The sequence below is a fragment of the Salmo salar genome, chromosome ssa18, assembly GCF_905237065.1.
Source record: "Salmo salar chromosome ssa18, Ssal_v3.1, whole genome shotgun sequence".
NCBI classification, from domain to species: Eukaryota; Metazoa; Chordata; class Actinopteri; order Salmoniformes; family Salmonidae; genus Salmo; species Salmo salar.
The window spans coordinates 50,366,701-50,391,364 of NC_059459.1; the positions used below are offsets into that span (position 1 = coordinate 50,366,701).

Here is a 24,664-nt window from a genome sequence, read left to right on the forward strand (position 1 = left end):
CTTATAGAGACATACCCCAAGAGACTTGCAGCTGTAATTGCTGCAAAAGGTGGCTCTACAAAGTATTGACTTTGAGGGGGTTGAATAATTATGCACGCTCGCGTTTTCAGTATTTTTTTGTCTTATTTCTTGTTTGTTTCACAATAAAAAATGTTTTGCATCTTTAAAGTGGTTGGCATGTTGAGTAAATCAAATTATATAACCCCCCCAAAATCCATTTGAATTCCAGGTTGTAAGGCAACAAAATAGGAAAACTGTCAAAGGAGTGAATACCACTGTATGTAAATGTGTTATTTCTGTATTTAATTTTCAGTATATTCGTAACATTTCTAAAAACATGTTTTCATGTTATCATTGTGTGGTATTGTCTGTAGATGGGTGAGATTTTTTTGTTGCTTTAATCCATTTTGAATTCAGGTTGTAACACAACAAAATATGGAATCATTCAAGGAGTATGAATACTTTTTGAAGGTAATGTAGATCTGTGTTTCTCCTCCTACCTCTCTAATAGGAAGCAATACATCAATATTGGATAGTCCAGGTTGGAGGAGTCTGCAGTCACAGGGGTCAGTGTTGAGCCCTATCCTGTTTTTAATTGACATGCTCCCTCTCGGCCAAATCCTCAGATTATAACATCAACTTCACCTGCTACGCTGACGATACCCAGATTTATATTAACACCAAACCGGACATTCAGCAGCTAGCAAAACTCAGCAGCTGCATAGAAGATATCAGGGCATGGATGAAAGAGAACTTCCTCCAGTTGAACAGTAACAACACTAAGGCTCTGCTTATTGGGACACCCAAGCAGGTCATCAGTGGTGGAAACATCTAACCTACAATCAATGGCCAAGCCTTCCACCTGTCCTCTGTCATCTCCAACCTGGGAGTCAAGTTTGATCCTTCTCTGTTCTTCGATGCCCACATAAAACAAATATGTAAAACATAATTTTTCCATCTTAAAAACATGACTAGATGTTGTCAAGATCTTTGCAGATAAACCAAAAATACCAAATGTCATTGCGCAGGTTCTTAAGCTTGTTTCACATGTTTTAGCTAGAGCAAATCATGCCTTTGATGGTGTGATTGATACCACTCTGGCACAATAATGCAATATATCAGATTACTGATGGATGGGCCTGGATTTTGTCAAGAATAGGCCTGCTTGGATTAATGTCATGCAGTGAGCCACTTTTCAGTGGAAAAGTGAGCCACTGCCTACTTCCATGTCACCTACACAGCGATGAAGACTCTTATCTTCAGAAGTTGAGGTCTCTCACCTGTTTGGTATTCAGATGACCACACTGAGGGTCCAGCAGTCCAGCCATGTCATAGTGGGCCTTGTACCTGATAAGTAGAGTGTCGGACTCCTCCAGGCTTGGAGCAATCTTCTCAACCTCTGTCATCAAACACCACTCTCTCAAGGTCACAGAGAGTGAGGGCATGCTGACCAACTCTATAATCAATTCCTAAGGCCTTAGTTGTCAATATTATTTATCATCAACATCGTCATAATACTATTTTCCCACCAGAAAGGCCTGTATGCACTTGGCCTTCTTGCTTATTGAATAGAGTTCAAGTGGTGATGAAATAAATCACAAGAGCCTTTGTTTTCAATCACAATCCAGGTGCCCATGGATGTGCCTGACTTGACTCCTTGAACATTTTGTTATACTGTGTATTGTAGAGCTTTAAGATGGCTGACCCTGACTGCACCACATGACCCATTGAAACTTTTTGAGCACAGATTTCTCCAAACCAATTTCACATTAACTGTATCCATTCTGCAAGTTTCTCTTTTCTTTGAATCTACCACATTATTTCCATGCACCTGCAACAAGAACTCAGATGTGCGAGTGCTTTTATGAATTTTGAAACTGTATCCATACTGAAAGCTCTCTCTTCTTAGGCTGAGGATGAGGAGGATGAGGACCAGCCTCTGAGCCTGTCCTGGCCAGACACCATGCGCAAGCGTTTCACCTACCTCTTAATCATGCCCATCATCTTCCCTCTGTGGCTAACACTGCCCGATGTCAGGAAACCAGTAAGTGCTTCCCGTCCATTTCTATCACTTACTGTTCCAGTTTGTCAGATTGAGAATTAGGCTGTGTCCCAAATGACACCTTATTCCTTATGTAGTGCACTACACCCTATGGGCCTTGGTCAAAGCTAGTATAGGGAATAGGGTGCCATTTGTGAGACAGACATAGAGAGAAAGACTAATGTTTGATATGAAGTGTATCTGTCTTTCTTTTTCTATAACTGGTAATTGTGTGATGTGTTATTTGCTGTAGATACCTGTATACCATAGTATTGAGGCTTAATTTCTGTAATTTCCATCTTTATAGTAACTATAGCTTTTTCCTCCTTTTGTCTAACAGACTGCAAAGAAGTTCTTTCCCATCTCATTTCTGGGTTCTATCTGTTGGATTGCTGGATTCTCCTACTTAATGGTGTGGTGGGCTCACCAGGTACGTGGGGAACAGTGGAGGCTAAATTAATTGAACCGTTTTTCACACTACTGAGCCTTACCGAACCAAGCTGTAATAAGCTGGTCTGGTTATGCGTAGGGCTGTGGCAGGTATAACATTTTGTCAGCCGGTGATTGTCAAGAAAATAACTGCCGGTCTCACGGTAATTGACTGTTAATTAATATAAACAAGTTTAGCATCTCCTGGCTTCCACGCATAGCCTACAAGCCACCGATGCAGAACTGTGTAACTTCTACATTTAAAAAAGTCGAATAAATCAATTTAATATGGCCTACACCTTCACAATAAATCCATTATTTATTTTAGACAGTTCTAAAGAAGCATGATATGAAGAAAATGTTCTCTATTTTAGAAGAAATAGCTTTCCTTATGTTAGGCCCTGATATGGCTATGCTATACAGCTGTGGACTACACTAGTTAATTTAGCTGACAGGATTTGCTTAGAATTCCAAGGTATTAAAGTATGAAGAATACAATTGAACATAGCTTAATAAAATATAAATAATATTTTCTCAATGATTTCAAAGGAAGTGCGCACCTACGGCTTTTCCTGTGTTGACCGGTTAACAAAGAAACTGGTCCCACTATATGCTTAATTTAGAGTTATTTATGGAACTTTAGTTGTGTTTCGATTTTGTATCAATTCTAAGGCTGCATGGTGGGACTCTAATGATAATTTGAAAAAAATTGCATGAAAGGCATGAGCTCTAATTTGTTTCTTGTGCAAGCTGCACACACTTCATCAGTCTCTCATTCACAATTTGACAAGCACTTGATAATATTCACCAGGCCTTATTAGCCAATGCCCGTCACGTGATTGGGTCATTCTCACAGGCATTTCAGCTAAAAAGTAAGCTACAAGTGAATGAAGACAGACACGTTGGGGACGCAACTGTGTGCGTTCCTTTTATTGAATTCCGAGGCAAATATTAAAGGTGTTAAAACTGTCAACGTTTAGCCTACTTTTCGTCAGCCAGCAAGTTATCCTGCCTCTTGTCCATCCTTAAAGGGTTCTCCTAATCCTGTGGGAGTGGGCGGATTTCCTCATCTTTCTCGCCAGCCATGATTTTGGGCAGCTCCATGGTAAGAAATGTCCCTGTTCCTGGTGCAAAAACACTCCTGTCCTGGAGCTCCAGTAAATTATATTACTAAGCTGCTCCAGAATGTTCTACGCCAGGACATGGAAATCAATTCTATTGTACTCCATGTGAGTTTTAATGATATGTGACTAACCACCTGGATTTGGTCTTATGTAGCAAAATTTGAAATTGTGTTTCTGACATTGGATAAAAGTAGAGACTCAGAGCTACATAATGGTATATCATAAACTGCATTTATGAGGAACAATAGGGAAAGTAATTTTGTTTTGAATGTTGGTAAACTTGTAAACCCACTTTTGAGAAAATGGCCTTTGAATGTTTTGGTATCTAGGGAAGAGCTCCTCTTTGTCTACACCCATTCAGCATCGTTCACACTGTCTTAAGCTTTAGCCCCACCCATCTCGTTTCGGCCTCGGAGCATTCAGAGCGCACACTTGATGATAATTTGTTTACCTCTTGATAATATGAAAATAGCCTAACCAGCTCTGCTAGCAACAATTTCATTATGCTTTTTTGCCGATGTTTACTGACACCGGCCATATTCAACGGGTGTTGTACACTTTACCTTAAGACATGTAGCTAGCTAGTTAGGTAAACAATGAACCTAGCTAGGTAAGCAACATGTAAGATCCCACACATCACGTAACGTTAGCAGACGAGCCAGCCAGCTAACGTTAGCTGGTTAAACAACAATGAACATAGTGCCAAATCATGTCATTCCTACCCTGCATGAATCTGCTGGAAGCTAACCAACTAGGTTCAATGTTAGCTAGCTAACATTAGGCTCTAACTAGCAAAGCAAATGGTTCTGGGAAACAAATAATAACGTCATACACTTAACGTTAGCTAGGGAGCCAGCCAGCTAACGTTTGCTAGGTAGCTAACAGTAGACTTAAACTTGAAATGAAACCACTTTCTGTCAATTTTAAACGTTTAATATCTAAAAATGTAGCAAGCTAGACTATCTTACCCATATAAATCATCATGATGGACGCGTCTCCCTGTCACGGATGCCCTTAGTTTGAAGATGTAATCCGGAGACAGGTGTTTTCTCCATCTCTTTAGTGATCATACTCTAATTCCACTGATTGCAAAAGTCGATCCTCCAGAAAGTGGAGAGCAACAATTATGCAGCTCCACTACACGATCATTTTTTTAAAAGATGAGTTCGACAGTATTACCAACACAGACTGACCAGCTCAAATAGACAGAAGCCTTCTATGTGGCAGACCAATCTGAACTCCTCTCTCGGCGTACAGCCCACTCATTATCTCAGCCAATCATGGCTAGTGGGAACGTTGCTTGCCTTTTTCTGTAGCTTAACCAACTGGGCTCGTAATTTAACAGTTCTTTTTCATATTTACAGATGGCATATAAAAATGGCTTTCCTGTGAAGTCGTGACTTGATACATACGCCTAGTTTCCTGAAACGGGTCACATATTATAAAGGGCAGCTCTGAACAGTTGAACCTGGATTTTAAATAGCTGATAGATTCTCTGCTAGACACTAATAACATGTGCATTATATCTGGCCCTGTGCCCTCTCTGAATGGTGACATTGAACGCTTTAGCACTATTCTTTCTCTTCAGATGGCTCATTGATCACAAAACCTACTGATGTTGCTGATTTACTTTAATTATTTTTTAATTGGCAAGATTAGCAAATTTAGGCATGGCATGCCAGCAACAAACGCTGACACTACAAATTCAAGTATTACTGATCAAATTATGAAAGACAAGCATTGTAATTTTGAAATCCGTAAAGTGAGTGTGGAAGAGGTGAAAAAATTATTGTTGTCTATTAACAATGACAAGCCACCGGGGTCTGACAACTTGGATGGACAATTACTGAGGATAGTAGCAGACAATATTGCCACTTCTATCTGCCATATCTTCAATCTAAGCCTACTAGAAATTGTGTGCCCTAAGACCTTTAGGGAAGCAAAATGAATTCCGTTACCCAAGAATAGTAAAGCCACCATTACTGGCTCAAATAGCCGACAAATCAGCCTGTTACAAACTCTTAGTAAACTTTTGGAAAGAATTGTGTTTGACCAGATTAAATGGTCAAACACAATTCCCTACAATTCCCTACAATGCTTATAGGGAAGGACATTCAACAAGCATGGCACTTAATGATGATTGGCTAAAATAAATTGCTGATAAAAGATTGCTGGAGCTTTTTTGTAAGACTTCAGTGCGGCTTTGAAATTATCGATCATAGTCTGCTACTAAAAAAACATCTGTGTTATGGCTTTACACTCCCTGCTATATTGTTGATAAAGAGTCACCTGTCTAACATAACACAAAGGTTGTTCTTTAATTGAAGCCTCCAACATTATCTAGGTAGAATCAGGAATTCCCCAGGGCAGCTGTCTAGGCCCCTTACTATTTTCAATCTTTACCAATGACATGCCACTGGCTTTGATTAAAGCCACTTTGTATGTGGATGACTCAACACTATACAGGTCAGCTACTACAGCGAATGAAATCACTGCAACACTTAACAAAGAGCTGCAGTTAGTTGGGGTGACTAAACTGCTTGGAGTAACCCTGGATTGTAAACTGTCATGGTCAAAACATGTTGATACAACAGTAGTAAAGATGGGGAGAAGTCTATCAACAAGGCAAGTCCTACAGGCCCTAGTTTTGTCGCACCTGGACTACTGTTCAGTCATGTGGTCAGGTGCCACAAAGAAGGACCTCAGAAAATTACAATTGGCTCAGAACAGGGCAGCATGGCTGGCCCAAAAATGAACACAGAGAGCTAACATCAATAATATGCATGTAAATCTGTCATGACTCAAAGTGGAGGAGAGATTGACTTCATCACTACTTGTTTTTGTAAGAAGTGTTGACATGCTGAATGCACCGAGGTGTCTGACCTTTGTGTTGTCTTAAGGGTCCCAATGACCCACCACTATGTTTAACAGCAGAGAAAACCCCTTAAATGATATTTTTTCAACATGACAGTTGATGACTTTTCCTAGAATGACCCCAACATTAGAAAAAGTGAAACATCGCCTTTGTTCATATTTCCATGAAAGCTGTACACCACCAGGGCACAAAGATTGTCTTGGGGTCATTTTTGACCCGGCAGTTATAAAATCATTTACACACCACAAAAACCATAAAGACACACACACACACACACACACGCGCACGCGCGCGCGCACACACACACACACAATGAGAAATGGAGATTATTTGTGCTACTGATTGAACTCACCCAGCAGCTCCTGAAGAGGAAGATCACCATGGTTGGCACATTTAGAAAGAACAAGCCTGAGCTCCCCCTGCAATCCTCACAACAAGGGGGAGAGAGGCCTTCTCATCAAAGTTTGCCTTCACCCCCACCACCACTCTAGTTTCTAACCTCCCAAAGAGGAACAAGAATGTGGTCCTCCTGAGCACACTGCACAAAATGGCTGAGGTCAGTGATGGTGAGGACAGGAAGCCAGCCATCATCCTGGACTACAACCACAACAAAGGAGACATGGACAACCTGGACAAGCTGATTGGAACTTAGTTGCAGGAGGATGACTGCCCGCTGGCCCCTGGTCATCTTCCATAACATCATTGATGTGTACTCATACAATGCCTTTGTGATATGGAACAAGATCAACCCTACCCTGATGCTTGATAGGCGGAACAAGAGGATGGTATTCCTGGAGCAGCTGGGAAAGGCACTTGTAACCTCATACATTCAAAGAAAGTAGTGCCTCCCCCGCACAGCAGCCACTGCAGCGCTTGTGAAAGCTGTTCATGAGGCTGAATCTTGTCCTGATCTACCTGAGGCTGCAGCTGGGGCAGGCAAGAGGAGGACATGCCAATTCTGCCCCCTAATGAAGGACTGTAAAACAAATACTATGTGCTGCACATGTGAGAAATACATCGGTAAAGTCCATGAACACACACTTGCATACTGTCCTACATGTGCTAATTAGAGTTGATTCATTTATGTTCTTCACGTTTTTGTTTTGTATCTATAATCTTACTTTATTCGTATTTATTGTTGTTGTTTATACACCTTGTGGGTGGGGGCAATGGTTAAAAAAATAGGAGAAGAATAGTAATTTGTAGTTGAATTCCTCATTGATCAGTATATAAGAATATATCACTATGTTGCCAAAAAGGTTCAAGACTTTTATTGTTTCCCTTCAATAAAATGCATTCAAAACTACTTTCTACACATATCTTCTACTTTATTAGGCTATACAAGTGCTATCTCTTGCTAAAACATTTATGTTTACACCTATGCAGTACCTTTAGCAATAATAATAATAATAAACCTCTACTTTAATAAAGAAAACAATTATGACAGGTGTGTTGTAATAAAAGCGAGTGGTGTCCACTGATTAAATGCAGTCTTTCTGCATTGTGAAGAGGGAAAACCCAAATATTCATAAAGTTTGTGATGAATGACAGGTTGTTTCTTCATGCAAAACAGATTTGGGGTTTAAAATTCAATTAAGCTGCTTTATTTTAGGGGTTTAGTGAAGGTGGATCATGTTTTCCCCTTAGGACAAGGGAAGTATACAGAATGTTAAGACTACACAAGGGTTAAACTACTAACACACAGTTCGGACACCCATGCATACCCCACAAGATATGCCACCAGAGGTCTCTTCACAATCCCCAATTCAAGAACAGACTATGGGAGGTGCACAGTACTACGCGGGGCCATGGCTACATGGAACTCTATTCTACGTCAGGTAACTCATGTAAGCAGTAGGATCAGATTTAAAAGACGGATAGAAATATTCCTTATGGTAAAGCGGGGACCGTGAAGAAACACACATGCACAGACACACGTTTGCACATAGGAATGGATTTTGTAATTGTAGATATGTGGTAGGAGAGTAGTAGCCTGAGGGAACACACTTTGTTGTTGCCTTGGCAGCAGCTAACGGGGATCCTTAATAAATGCAAATACAAATGAGTACGTCTAACAAACAGCAAAAGCACTAGCCTATGTCAATCTACTATCCCCCATAGTGCAAAAGTTGAGCTATTCTATTGGTCAACTTGTCCTTCTGTGCAATAAATAAATATTTCAAACATACTCTGGGACAGTTGTGGGATGCGATAGATCCCAAATTAATAAAACCATACCATAAAAAAACTTTTAAAAGCAACGAGGCTGATGTAACAGATCAGAACATTTAGCTTAAAATGTTAATAAACTATTAAGCTATACAATTTTAAAAACCTTAAAATACATTCACAACAGATTTCACAACACATTAAGTGTGTGCCCTCAGGCCCATACTCGACTACCACATATCTACAACACAAAATCCATGTGTACGTGTGTGCATAGTGTTTATGTTATCGTGTGTTTGTATGCATGTGTCTGTGGCTATGTTTGTGTTGCTTCACAGCCCCCGCTGTTCTATAATCAACTTTTACTGCTTGTATGAGTTACTTGATGAGGAATAGAGTTCCATGTAGTCATGGTTCTATGTAGTACTGTGTGCCTCCCATAGTCTGTTCTGGACTGGGACTGTGAAGAGACCTCTAGTGGCATGTCTTGTGGGGTATGCATGGGTGTCCGAGCTCTGTGCCAGCTGTTCAAACAGACAGCTTGGTGCATTCAACATGTCAGTACCGCTCACAAATACAAGTAGTGATGAAGTCAATCTCTCCTCCACCTTGAGCTAGGAGAGATTGACATGCATATTATTAATGTTAGCGCTCTGTGTACATCTAAGGGCCAGCCATGCTGCCCTGTTCTGAGCCAATTGCAATTTTCTTAAGTCCCTCTTTGTGGCACCTGACCACATGACTGAACAGTAGTCCAGGTGTGACAAAACTAGGGCCTGTAGAACCTGCCTTGTTGATAGTGCTGTTAAGAAGGCAGAGCAGCGCTTTATTAGAGACAGACTTCTCCCCATCTTAGCTACTGTTGCATCAACATGTTTTGACCATGACAGTTTACAATCCAGGGTTACTCCAAGCAGTTTAGTCACCTAAACTTAGATTAGATTTAGTTGGGGTTCAGGGTTTAGTGAATGATTTTTCCCAAATACAATGCTTTTAGTTTTTTAAATATTTAGGACTAACTTATTCCTTGCCACCCATTCTGAAACAAACTGCAGCTCTTTGTTAAGTGTTGCAGTCATTTCAGTCACTGTAGTAGCTGACTTGTATAGTTTTGAGTCATCCGCATTCATAGACACACTGGCATAACTAAAAAGTAAAGACTGAAAAAAAAACGATAGAAATGTTGCGCAACATGAGCTCATGGGCTCTCTTTGAAGTGTTTGATTAGATTTTCAATTCCATTTGCATTGATGTCAGAGTGACTATAGAGTGCTTAGGACCAGGCAATTAGCACATTTGCTAATTGCTGCTAATAAGCATCAGAGCTTGAAGCAGCATAATTACCGTGACTAAACGGTCACAACTCGTGACCGCCATTGTGGTGGTAATAAGGTCACCGTAACAGCCCTAGTTATTCATACACCATTGCTGCTGAAAAATGCATGATGGTTCAGTATTACATTTTGTGAAATCATGTTACCTTTTGTGAAGACACTAAACCACCTCCTCACACAGAACAAAACACAAGTGTGTTTTCAAGCAAGTGGGTAATTAGAAAAGTAGCGGGATATTCGGAGGGTTAGAATGCTGTGCGATTGTTATTAGCAGCCTTCTGTGAAATGTATTCCGGCTTTGACCTGGATGTCATTCAAAGCTAGACAGCACCAAGTAGTCAGTGCCAAAATATCTCCTGTCCCCGAATACTGGGATTTTCTCCTCTTCATCCATGTTAACAGAATGGAAAATTAAAAAATAACTCCAAAGTATAGCTCATTGTTTCATTCCTCTACTCGAAAAAAACTAATATTTTGTTTTATTTACCCAATTTATTTATCTTTTCTATCTACAGGTTGGAGAGACCATTGGGATTACAGAAGAGATCATGGGCTTGACTATATTAGCAGCTGGTACCTCCATTCCTGACCTAATCACCAGTGTCATTGTTGCACGGAAGGGGCTGGGGGACATGGCTGTGTCCAGCTCTGTGGGCTCCAACATCTTTGACATCACTGTTGGGTACGCTGATGTCATCTGTACTGTGACCCCTCTTCTATTGAATTACTAATTTCTTTTAATATCTGTTAGTTTCACATTTTGAAAGATAAGATTATTCTCACAGTGCTGGGGGAAGTTTTTAAATATAACATAGTAACAGTCATATTACTTTGTTCTTATCCAATAGTGAATTTGGGATTCACTAAAACCACAATAATTACACTTGAATACCATTTTCATTACAATTATTTCCATCCATATGATAAATGCTTGCCAGATATAATATGATGTAAAAGTTAACTGAACTTTGTTTTATTCTCTAATTCGTTTGGTTGAATAAGGTTTGCCCATGGGTGACATGGAAGTTCCCACTGGAAGTTCCCACAAAAAAACACATCTAGTTGTTTCATCTACTTATTTTTAAGTAACTGGTTTACTTTTTCGGTCAAAGTGTTACCTGAACTTAAAATGTTTAGTTGGACAAAACCTAGCTCCAACATGAGAAAAGGTAGGCAAAAATTCTGTCAACTTAAAGTGATGTGTTTGCTCAATTTGTCTCATATGTTCATTCAACTAGAATTTTTTTAATCTTACCTAAAAAATGCCTGTGGAACTAGTTACACACACAGTGCTGTTAACATACAATGTTTTCAACTTATATATTTGACGCACATGCTTACATTGTGCATGTTAATTTATACAGTAATTGTTATTTAACATGTCTTCAATTGGGATTTGAACTCACAACCGCTAGGTTCATAGCTTTCCGATCTTCCTGCTACGCCACCCTGTCTGTGTCAATTATCAGTTAATCAGACTATTTTGATTGATTTACTTAATTAAGCTATTTTAGGTTTTTCTGTATAGTTCTCTAATGTTGGTGGGGTATACTACTTTGTTTAATGCTGCTCCTTAATCACTGTGATAAATAAAATATGTTTTCTTGAGTGTACTTATAACAGAGCCGAGATTTACATTGAAGTGCAACGTTTAGCAATACTGTTGAGATCAGTTACCTGCCCTTTTCCATGACATAGACCATCCAGGTGAAAGCGATGATCCTTTATTGATGTCCCATGTTAAATCCACTTCATCAGTTTAGATGAAGGGGAAGAGGCACATTAAAGAAAGATGTTCAAGCCTTGAGACAATTGAGACATGGTTTCGTGTATGGGTGCTATTCAGAGGGCAAATGGACAAGATAAAATATTTAGTGCCTTCAAAGTATTTAATACTTTTTCCACATTTTGCTGTGTTCCAGCCTGAATTTGAAATGGATTAAATTTAGATTTTTTTTGTCACCCAATAATGACAAAGTGAAATTATGTTTTTTGAAAATGTTCCAAATGTATTCAGATCTGAAATGTCAATAAGTATTCAACCCCTTTGTTATGGCAAACCTAAATAAGTTCAGGAGTAAAACTTTGCTTAACAAGTCACATAATAACTTGCATAGAATCACTCATTGTGCAATAATAGTGTTAACCATAATTGTTGAATGACTCTACCTCACCTTTGTACCCCACATATACAATTATATGTTATGGTCCCTCAGTCGAACAGTGAATTTCAAACACAGATTCAACCAAAAAAACAGGGAGGTTTTGCAATACCTCAAAGAAGAGCACCTATTGGTAGATTAGTAAAAAAAAGCAGACATTGAATATCCCTTTGAGCATGGTGTAGTTATTAATTAATTACACATTGGATGGTGTATCAAGCCACCCAGTCACTACAAAGATACAGGCATCCTTCCCAACTCAGTTTCCAGAGAGGAAGGAAACCGCTCAGGGATTTCATCATGAGGCCAATGGTGACTTTAAAACAATTACAGATTTTAATGGCTGTGATAGGAGAAAACTGAGGATGGATCACATACATACACACACACATGATAACATAAGCACACACACATATATATATATATTTTCCAATTGGTAGTTACAGTTTTGTCCCGTCGCTGCAACTCCCGTACGGACTCGGGAAAGGCGAAGGTCGAGAGCCATGCGTCCTCTGCAGTGGCAATTTTAGCATGTAAATCTTAGTGGGCAAAAAAAAAAAAGTGTGATGCATGCCAGCAAAGCCACTAAACAATATATGAATTGCACTCAAACGATGCCCACAAACGGCCTACATAAAGCTGTCCCAACAGCAGTCCAAACATCTTACTACTGCTACACCTGGCTATCATCAGAGCCTTGTCTGGCAACAAAGCAGTTCATTCAGCCTCATTTACTGCCTTTTAAAAATACATTGTTGATATGGCTGACTTGCTTAAACAAGTGTGGTTTCTAATGACAATTGAGATGGCCGAGCTAGGACGGACGTAGGCAATATAACTATTTGTTTAGCACTTTTGAAATGTACAGCGACAGAATTCAGAACATGGGCTGTTCTTACAGTGTTCTCCCTGTACACCAAGTCAGCACCGTAGGATAAATAAAGGGGGCATGTAAGCAGACATGGAAAGCTCTTACAATATTGGATGATTACTGTAACGACGGTCGTCAGGAATGGACCAAGGCGCAGCGGGTTACGTGCTCATAATTAACTTTTTAATGAAAACACTTATACAAACAAAACAAAACAAAACGATGGACGACGAATACAGACTTGAAGGCAAACGACAGCAATTCAAGTGACAACCTCCCACAAATTACAAACATAAACACACCCTAATATATAGGACTCTCAATCAAAGGCAACTAGACAACACCTGCCTTCAATTGAGAGTCCACACCCCAATTAACTAAACATAGAAACAGACTAACTAGAAAGAACATAGAAATAGACTAACATAGAGCAGTGACCAAAAAACCCCGGAATACATAAATCAACTACCCTCTACATAATACACACACCCCGAACCACATAAACCAAATACCCTCTGCCACGTCCTGACCAGCCTACATTAACAAAATAACCCTCATACTGGTCAGAACGTGACAATTACATTTCTCTAAAACAGGTTATAGGCTACATGTGCATCACCAAGTCAGAACAGTAGGCCAAATTAAGAGAGGTAAATAGACCAGATTATTAGGGTGAGGCTCATGGACTTCTAACATCTTACTACACAACATACACTTAGTATTACTTTCTTAGCTACAGTATACATATCTCCCTGGCATATACATATACATTTTTGGACTCACCTTGTTGTGCTGTGGTCATTTGAACAGGAAGGTGGCTATTTTCCCAGTCGGAGCTGGTTTATTCCCGACTTCCCAGTTGTCTTGAACTCACTGAAGTCAAGTTTTCGCAGTTCCGAGTTAACAGTTGTTTTGAGCGCGGCACAAATCATGCTTCATTAACAGCATGGCCAATGTTGAATGTTTATCATTTTAAACTTGTAAAAGAGACCCTTAATCCCAGATTTGGGACCACACAGCCTCTCCACTGAATAGCAGGCTAGTGATTGCTTTGCAATGCTTGCAGTTAACGTTAGGCACTGTCACTGATTCCTTCCAAACCACTCATTGTTGAATTTCCAACTCGTGTAATGTTTATGTCCAATGGCCGATGAGCACCGATACGTTTTATCTATAATTTCTCTTCATTATTTCTCTTCATATGACAAGGATTAAAAAGGATTTGCCAGTAGATTGTTGACTTGATTCATGATGATGACTGCTAGCTATAATTTTGAAAGTATGATGTTGACATCATCAGTCCAACCAAAGCTACTGTACATATAACGTGATTTGTCGTCATTTTATCTGTGGCCAATGACCTTGAGCCTTCTTGGATGGGCACTTCTAATGTAACTCTATGGCAGCACCCAAGGGGCTAGAATTTTCTCCCCTTAGACTTGGCGGTGATGTAGTGTCCCCATGAGTGACTGAGCCAATCACGGCGCAACGCTCTGTATCTTCTGCTGGCTTGCCCCACCACCACCGAAAGAACTATGCTAGGCTGAAACACCGGCATTTTGGAGCTGCCTTACTCAAGAAAATAAAAAAGAGACCATGTTTGTATGCGGCTTTATTAACTCAATGATATATATTTTTTTTTACATTGTTAGCAAATTGATATGTGACACGTATTCATGCCAAAATAAGGCAGTGGTCCTCTGAAACACGACCCTGCCAAGCCGCACTGCTTCTTGACACACTGCTCGCTTAATCCGGAAGTCAGCCGCACCAATGTGTCGGAAGAAACACCGTACACCTGATGTCCGTGAGCGCTATAGGACAAGGACATCCCTTCCGGCCAAACCCTCCCCTAACCAGGACGACGTTGGGCCAATTGTGCATCGCCTCATGGGTCTCCCGGTCATGGCCGGCTGCGACACAGCCCAGGGTTGAACCCGGATCTGTAGTGACTCCTCAAGCACTGCAATGCCATAGACCGCTGCGCCACTCAGGAGGGCCCAGCAATTAACTTTTTGACCTGAATACAAAGTGATATGTTTGGGGCAAATCCAATACAACACATTATTGAGTACCACTCTCGATATTTTCAAGTATAGTGTTGGCTGCATCATGTTATGGGTATGCTTGAAATCGTTAAGGACTGGGGAGCTTTTCAGGATAAAAAGAAACTGAATGGAGCTAAGCATAGGCAAAATCCTAGAGGAAAATCTGTTTCCGTTTACTTTCCACCAGACACTGGGAGATGATTTCACCTTTCAGCAGGACAATAACCTAAAACACAAGGCTAAATCTACACTGGAGTTGCTTACCAAGAAGATAGTGAATGTTCCTGATTGGCCGGGTTACAGTTTTGACTTAAATCAACTAGAAAATATATGGCAAGACCTGAAAATGGTTGTCTAGCAATTATCAACAACCAATTTGACAGAGCTCAAGGAATTTTGAAAATAATAATCGGCAAATGTTGCACAATCCAGGTGTGGAAAGTTCTTAAAGACTTACCCAAATAGACTCACAGCAAATAAGATATTTCTATAATTCATTTTCAAGACATTTGCAAAAATTCCTAAAAACATGTTTTCACTTTGTGCGTGTTTATTTTGTGTGTTTCAGCCTGCCGTTCCCATGGCTCCTCTGGTCCATCATCAACAACATGCAGCCTGTGGCGGTGAGTTCTAACGGGCTGTTCTGCGCCATTGTGCTGCTGTTCCTCATGCTCATCTTTGTCATTATCTCAATTGCTGCCTGCAAGTGGCGGATGAGCAAGCTGCTGGGCTTCATCATGTTCGTGCTCTACTTAGTGTTCCTGGTGGTCAGCGTTATGCTGGAAGACAAGATCATCGCCTGCCCTATATCCATTTGAAAATCCTCTCCCTCCACTCCTGCCAGAGAGCATTCACCCCTAACACAAGATTCAAGAAGCATGGGGATGGGATGGAGAAAAGACTCCCAAAAGAATGAGGCCGCAAATTATGGCTCGGCTGATCCATTGGTCTGAAGTGGTTCATTATTATTATTTTATTTATTTGTGTCCGTGTAGATGGCTGGGGGTTTACATTTTTTGGGGGGATGGTGGGCGGTGTATTAGCCAGGTAGAGGAACAACTATGCCATCTTATGCATGTCACCTGTTTTACTAGATCAGTTGATTCTGGACTATTCCTAGCAGATTGAAGATTCTGACCTCCTGTGGACTTTGAGGTCAGGAAGTACACAAGAGACTTCTGTCAAAGCTGGCTGAGCTTGGCATAAAACACCAGTGTTGACACAATATTGTTCTCAGCTTCAGGATTGATTGTAAAAAAACTTTTCAAGTAACACTTTGGATGACCCTCTTTAACTGACTTCACTGACTGACTAGATGACTTCACTTGACTTGTCACTCCAGTGTGTGTTGTTCTAGTGAGTTTGATGATGAGCAACCCTTGGATGAAGGGATGTTGCTGATGCTCCACACAAAGCATTGGTTTTACATAAGACTAAAATATGGTTTTGAGCCATTAACTTCTCCTCTCTTGTGTACTTAGTGACCAACCATCAAAAGATGAAGCAGTCCAAGCAGTTTTGCATGCAGAGCTGGGAACAGATTTTTCCTAATTCATCTTGTGTTCTGTCCAAAAGCTCAAACTTTACATCCCCCTTTCCAGATGTCATTGCTCACCATGTCTCTTTGATTGACACACTAGCTATAATTACTGAAATAGTAGTTGCGTCAGTTGTACTGTCGCAGTAATATGTACTGTAGGTGTTGGATTTTGACTCCTCCTGGGTCTTGATAGGCCTACTGATTATCTTATCCACTTCTCCACCTGCAATTGGACATAAGAGTTCATATTGTACAGAGCTTGCCATGCTTCACACTCCAATTGGTAAGGTAAACTCTACTTGAAAATGTTAACTTGGAACCCAATTCAATCAATTTGCAGAAAAGGAAAAACCGCACCACGATTGACCCAGTGTTTACTCTGCAAAGGACAGATGTGGTCACACATCAATATCCAATGACTACGGACCTTATTCAGAGTTGAGATAAGCGAATGCAACTGATACTTTTGCATGAATCATTCATTCAGATCTCAATTTAGAATAACGCCAACAGTCTGCAAGAAGAAGAGGTGGTTTCTGATTGAAACCACAGGGTAGCTTTCCTTTATCTGCACATGACTGAATCAACCTTAATTGTAGCATCTCAGAATATATAATAGCTTACAATGTTATTCATTCTGAATAAGCAAAGCATGTGTAGACTCAGATAGGACACTCATAACCAATATGTCTATGTCAAAATAAGGTAGTAGATAAAATAACTGGCACTCCATGTTTGAGAGAATCATACAATGATCTATTTAGATTAGTGAATGTTTAGCACACTCTTGAAATTAAGACTTGAATATTCAGGCACCTAGAGAAGTTTATAGTAGGAGGGAAATGCATGATAAAAAATATCAGGCTGAATTGTGTTATACCTGTGAGAATATTCTCTCCAAAAAATGATGAATTCTCAAATATTTAACATTTCGCTATTTCTTTGACACAATAGTATTTGGCTTCTATGTACAAAATGTCAACAAATATGTGTGGTTAATATCTATCAACCTTGTGCAATTTATTTTCAATTGAAAGGTGTTTTTGTCTGCATATATGCAGTCTGTATACTCTGTATACAGTAATAGCAAATCAACTGAGGTTATATTACCAGTATTTTGCAGCAAACTGAAACATGCACACAGAATTATTGAATAATGTATTAAGTTAGCAATTCTCATGCAGTCATTTTCACAGTCACCCACGCTGTACTTTGAGTTAGTGTTCCTTCTTTTTATTACCATTAACCATCGAGTGACTTTTACAAAGAAGTATCAATCAACAGTGGTGAGCATGATCCTCACCCAAAAATCTGCAAAAATCCATTTTTGTTTTGTTTATACAACAAAGTGATTAGATAACTCAACATATAACAGCATTACCTTATGTCTTTGGTTTTGAATTCAAATTCACTCCACTCAGAGGTAAAAGCCAATTCTGGCAAAGAGCCTCCTCACAAGAAACAGTCAACTTCTAGGAACATGGACATCACAAAACCAACAGCAATATACTGTATGTGTCAGGGTTAGGGTCAATTTTATATATATATATATATATATATATATATATATATATATTATTTTTTTTTTTAAATGAAATTCCACTTTTCTAAGTATTTATTTAAGCTTTATTTACATGGTGAAGAATTAGATGGGGAAGACAGGCAAGGAGGAGATAAAGTCTGCTGGGGTGCGGCAGGGATTAAATCCATGACTGTCCGCACGTGTGCTTTCTGCTGGGAGTATTATCATTGGACCACAGTGTCCAATTAAATTGTAAAATTGTATTGGCCACACCCCACAGGAAGCAGAATTTGAATTGAATTTGAAATAAATGAAATAGAATTTAATTCTATAAAATTGAAATGGATAATCTATTCTACACATCACTATAAAATATATTTATTTTGACATGGTTACCAATACCTTTTCCAATAAGCTTGATTACAACTCATAGTTCTCAAACAGTATTATTTTTGTATTTTTGTCAAGAGATGTTAACACTGTTGTTCACTGACATTCTGGAGTATTTGAACTAATGCATTCTGGAAAATGATGATTTTTTTCAGATATTTAACATATAAATTAATTATGAATTACTATAGACAACCTGACATATGATTAAAACATTTAAATTGTTAAACTTTGACTTTTTTTGTAGGTTGTCTATAGTAATTCTACTTCCTGCGAGGTGTGTCCAATTCGAATTTCAATTCATGGGTTGAATTTAATTAAATGCAAAAATTATGAATCGACCCCAACCCTGGTATGTGTCATTGAGAATTGCATTTCCATGCATTTGACTGATGTACTTGTCTGTCGTGACCTCACTAACCTACACATTTGGAAACTATTTATCCTGAAATCCTCCAAAATATCCACATGACTTACTTTCAGATATCTAAACTGTCCAAACACACCTGCATTATCTCAGTTCAGTCTCTGTATCTTTGCAAGAATATACTGGAAAATATGAATAACTAAATAATGTGAATGTATGAGGAAAATGCATCTGAGTAATTTGTGCTGGTTACCCATGGGTGGCACACATGAAATTGAATTATGTATGTTACATTTATGCATAACTCAAAAAGAATAGGGGTACTCTTTTCTTTTGTAAATAGAAAATACATGTTTTTATAAGATTCCTCACTTGAACCAATCTAGAACAAAACTCCTTGGTCCATGTTTATATTGATTAACAATTTAATTTATATAATGTTTCAATGGTAGGAAAACTTTTATCTTTCAGAATATTGATATAGTAAGCTTATATACACTACCGTTCAAAAGTTTGGGGTCACTTAGAAATGTCCTTGTTTTCCATGAAAACATACATGAAATGAGTTGTAAAATGAATAGGAAATATAGTCAAGATGTTGACAAGGTTATAAACAATGTTTTTTAATTGAAATAATAATTGTGTCCTTCAAACTTTGCTTTCGTCAAAGAATCCTCCATTTGCAGCAATTACAGCCTTGCAGACCTTTGGCATTCTAGGTGTCAATTTGTTGAGGTAATCCCACAAGATGGAATGGCTTAATGGGCACTTCTTACGTACCATACGGTCAAGCTGCTCTCACAACAGCTCAATAGGTTTGAGATCCGGTGACTGTGCTAGCCACTCCATTATAGACAGAATACCAGCTGACTGATTCTTCCCTAAATAGTTATTGCATAGTTTGGAGATGTGCTTTGGGACATTGTCCTGTTGTAGGAGGAAATTGGCTCCAATCCCCCTTCTTCAATATCCCTTTTACCATGTACAAATCTCCCACTTTACCGCCACCAAAGCACCCCAAGACCATCACATTGCCTCCACCATGGCGTCAAGCACTCCTCCAGCATCTTTACATTTTTTCAGCATCTCATGAATGTTCTTCTTTGTCATCTAAACACCTCAAACTTAGATTTGTCTGTCCATAACACTTTTTTCAATCTTCCTCTGTCCAGTGTCTGTGTTCTTTTGCCCATCTTAATCTTTTATTTTTATTGGCCACTCTGAGATATGTCTTTTTCTTTGCAACTCTGCCTAGAAGGCCAGCATCCCGAAGTCGCCTCTTCACTGTTGACATTGAGACTGGGGGGTGCGGGTACTATTTAATGAAACTGCCAGTTGAGGACTTGTGAGGTGTCTGTTTCTCAAACTAGACACTCTAATGTACTTGTCCTCTTGCTCAGTTGTGCACCGAGGCCTCCCACTCTTTCTATTCTGGTTAGAGCCAGTTTGCACTGTTCTGTGAAGGGAGTAGTACACAGCGTTGTACCATATCTTCAGTTTCTTGGGAATTTCTTCCTTTGTTTCTGGCCATTTTGAGCCTGTAATCGAACACACAAATGCTGATGCTCCAGATACTCAACTAGTCTAAAGAAGAACAGTTTTATTGCTTCTTTAATGAGCACAACAGTTTTCAGCTGTGCTAACATAATTGCAAAATGATTTTCTAATGATCAATTAGCCTTTTAAAATGATAAACTTGGATTAGCTAACACAACGTGCCATTGGAACACAGGAGTGATGGTTGCTGATAATGGGCCTCTGTACGCCTATGTAGATATTCCATTAAAAAAAGCTGCCGTTTCCAGCTACAATAGTCATTTACAACTTTAACAATGTCTACACTGTATTTCTGAACATTTTGATGTTATTTTAATGGACAAATAATTTGCTTTTCTTTCAAAAACAAGGAAATGCCTAAGTGACACCAAACGTTTGAATGGTAGTGTATATTATCATACTATTTTTTTTTAAACGATCAAATATGAAGTCAACCTCATACACTTCAAGGATTGACTATTATAATGATTGATTGGTTTCTGGAGACTTCCCCTGTGTGTTTGCCCCATTTATGCATTGTTTGCTGGTATAAAAGATGAGGGCTTTAGATACCACATTGCCTACTGATAGTCTACAAGTATGCTACATTATACTGATGCTATTTATTTATTTGTTTATTACCACACCTGTCTTTAAAGTGTAGGCACCAAAGTCAAGGGGCAGATTGGACTATCATTCCCAATGGACTATTTCCTCTCCCATGCACGCAGGCACACACATGAAAACACAAGTTAGAAAGCCAAGATGTACATTTTAAGCACACCCTCATTCACATTCAGATAATAAGATGTTTTCCACACACACTTTTTTTTCATCTTCGCTAAACAGTGCCCATTGCCTTATCCTTTAGTACGATCTAGAGAAAAGGAGAACTGTGTCTGTGTGGCTAGAATACAGTACACGAGTCAGGCATATTCTGTCATTGAGTCCCTCCTACCCACACTCTCATTAGTCTTGCCTCACCTCACTACTTGTTCTTACCCTTTTTTTCTTAGGTGGGGGTCGATTGCTTGAGTTCACGCTTCCCCAACCTTAGCGAAACTGCCATTTCATGTTGCGCTTTTCATTCATCCTCACTTTTCCAGCATCCCTTATGTCTGCTGTCAAAGGTGCTGTATGCATAAAGTATTCTGAAAGGCTCCTGTCAAAGAATCTTGTATGAGCAAAGGCAAAGTTGTATGGAATATTTGTGTACAAGCATGAATGATTAGCTAAAAATGCAAAAACAATTGGTTTAGCATGTGAAACACATTGAGTGCAGATTATAGGGTATAAGTCGACCACTAATACACATTTTTGCACTGAAAATGTAAATGTTTTTATTTAATTGGTGTTAATGTAAGATTTATTTATTTAAGGTGTACATAATATACAGACAAATTAACTATATAATCTATATGTGTAAAATAACTATGTAAAACTCTACTGTAAAACACAAAGTATCTATTAGAATGAATAAAGGTAACAAAGAAATTATTCAAACTTGATGTCTGTTTTATTTTCCATTATGTTAAAGCTACAGTCGGGGATTGGAAAAACAACAAAACAGCCACCCTGCCACTTGTTTTGGTAAACAGCTGAGGGATGGGGGTGCAGAAATGTAACCACTCTCAAGTTCATAAATGGGTCCCTAGATATGGTTTAGGCCACTGCATATGGCACATGAAGAGTCCCCCTGCCTGCGTAGGATCGAATACTGCCCCCACCGGCCTTCTTACCTCTGTATCTCCTATCTATCTCCCCCTAATTAATTTATGTCACTGTCCCCCCCAAAAAAATCATGAAAAAAAAGAAATCATAGATTGAGATTAAAATGATCGTTTTTAACCATAACCGGAATTCACTCAAAAGCGCACTGCACCAGGGTTAGTCTCAATTCGAATTGAAGTCAGTCAATTGTGGAAGTAAATTCCCCCCCAAAATCTAATTCTATTATTGAAAAAAATACATCTATTTAAAAAAATCTCATTAAACTGAAAAAGAGAGGGTATTTATTTGAAGTTTTCCCATTTTTGAATTTCAATTCAAACTGAGCCCAAACGTGCACTGCACTGTCGACAATGTGACTTTCAAAAGTCCAGTGCAATGCGCTTGTCGACAACGTGCCTTTTATCGAATTCCGGCCCATATTACATTTTTAGATATACAGTATATATACTATATTATTACTATCCTAGAGCGTGCAGATTGTTCTGCTTATCCTTTTTAGGAATTAGACCAGCACAAATAACACAAAATGTAAAACAGCATATTGTGATTTTGGTGGGAGAGTTACAAATGGAAAAACTGGATTCGTAAGGTAGGTTTTATACAAAACATCAGGTAAACTCCAGCAGAATGAGAAACACGCTTAACAGACTCAAAACAAGGAAGCCATGCCTAAAATCAGCTATATCAACACCATTCTTGTCAATTTAACAGGTCTATGTTGCTGCTGTCAATTGTGAGCAGCGTATTTAAAGTGGTTCCTCCTTTAAAAGTTGTGAGCTTACCCAGCATCATGGCTTCATTGCTCCAGACCACAGCAAGGGGGAGTTAGAGCACTCATTATGCATTTGGGTCCCAAGGTTTTTATATGACCAATCATATCGAGTGGTTCCAATGATGAATTTGATGTGAGCCCTGGTGACAACTTCCCTGGTGATTTTCTTCAGCAAAGATGGCTGACAAAACATTATGGTGGACGCAAACGTAAGCAATTACAACATCATATCGAGTCAAGCAAAACATGTACAATTGAGAGGAATATGTTAGTTAATGTAGAGATAAACGATTGTGCATATTTTTTGTCATAAAGTTAATTTACGAAAATCGCTATTTAGCAAGTTTTTTTTTCTTCAGTCATATCCAATACCAGGTGTATCAAACTCCATTGTTTGAATGTTGCTGTGTCTGCATGTATGTATTACAATTATACACTTCAACAGTGTTTACTGCTCCTGGGACATCAATGATTACACATTGTGACTATGCAATAGACTTGAAACATTATTTAAATAAAGGCTGATTTGTAATTCATATATACAGAATAAAAAACAGTACATCCTGCCAGCACACCCACAAGCGAGCCACTCAGGTGGAGAATGACGCGTGGAAGAGAACGAGGAATGAGATGGGAGTAACAATCCAGGCTATTTGCTCTGAGACGGGTATAATAATGTAATGAAACAAGCAGGGAGTCCATCACGCTAACTTCTGACCTACTGGAATTGTGATACAGTGAATTATAAGTGAAATAATCTGTCTGTAAACAATTGTTGGAAAAATTACTTGTGTCATGCACAAAGTAGATGTCCTAACCGACTTGCCAAAACTATAGTTTGTTAACAAGAAATTTGTGGAGTGGTTGAAAAATGAGTTTTAAACTTCTGACTTCAACTGTATATCCATTGATTCTTGAAGAATATAACTTATAAATGCTTCATGAGCTTAGTTTGACTGTCACACTCCATGAGAACCCAAAATAGAAGCTTGTTTAACTACAATGTTTGTAAACATTGTAAATGTAAACAAACACTCTATAGCCCCATAACATGGTTAAAACTATAATCATGGATGGTCAGTCCTTGCATCCATAGATCTGTCTATTAATCTGAGAGTGGTTACATTTCTCCAGGCCCCTACCTCAGCTTTTTACCAAAACAGAGACAGGGTGATGAGTTTTTTGTTTCATCTGTGGATTTACCCTTTACCCTATTATCAAGATATCACCAACAAAAAGGTAAACAATAAGCCAAAAGCAAATGCAGCATATGGCATTCTTTTTTGACATGTAAATAGCACTTTTCAGTAGTACTCAAAGCATACCATTCCATGAGTGCAGAATTTATTTTTCAACTCGAATCAATGAGCCCAATCAGTCCTCCATGACAACAAAACAGAGTAGGGCTGGTTAATAAGTCCTTAGTTTTGGGGTCATGCTCAGGTAAAACAATTTTGCTTATCTATCTAATATCTTCCATATTTCCAAGTCCTATTCTTGAAGATCAAGGGGTATAACATTTATTGGAATGACTGGAATTCTTGTTGGCTGCTTTTCCTTCACTCTGTGGTCCAACTCATCCCAAACCATTTCAATTGGGTTGAGGTCGGGTGATTGTGGAGGCCAGGTCATCAGATGCAGCACTCCATCACTCTCCTTCTTGGTCAAATAGCCCTTACACAGTCTGGAGGTGTGTTGGGTCATTATCCTGTTGAAAAACAAATGATAGTCCCACTAAGCACAAATGGGATTG

The 24,664-nt window shown here is 39.0% G+C and overlaps 1 protein-coding gene across 4 annotated transcripts in view; it reads left to right on the top strand.

The window, feature by feature from the left end:
- LOC106577456 (sodium/potassium/calcium exchanger 2) overlaps positions 1–16,511 on the top strand; it is a 183,332-nt gene extending 166,821 nt beyond the window's left edge. For all 4 annotated transcript variants that reach the window (XM_014155447.2, XM_014155450.2, XM_014155448.2 and 1 more), the window contains 4 exons: positions 1,910–2,044; positions 2,382–2,471; positions 10,488–10,654; positions 15,622–16,511. In XM_014155447.2, the coding sequence (XP_014010922.1) occupies positions 1,910–2,044; positions 2,382–2,471; positions 10,488–10,654; positions 15,622–15,871 (642 nt within the window). In that variant the 3' untranslated portion in view covers positions 15,872–16,511. The remainder of the gene's footprint in view (positions 1–1,909; positions 2,045–2,381; positions 2,472–10,487; positions 10,655–15,621) is intronic.
- Positions 16,512–24,664: the final 8,153 nt, after the last annotated feature.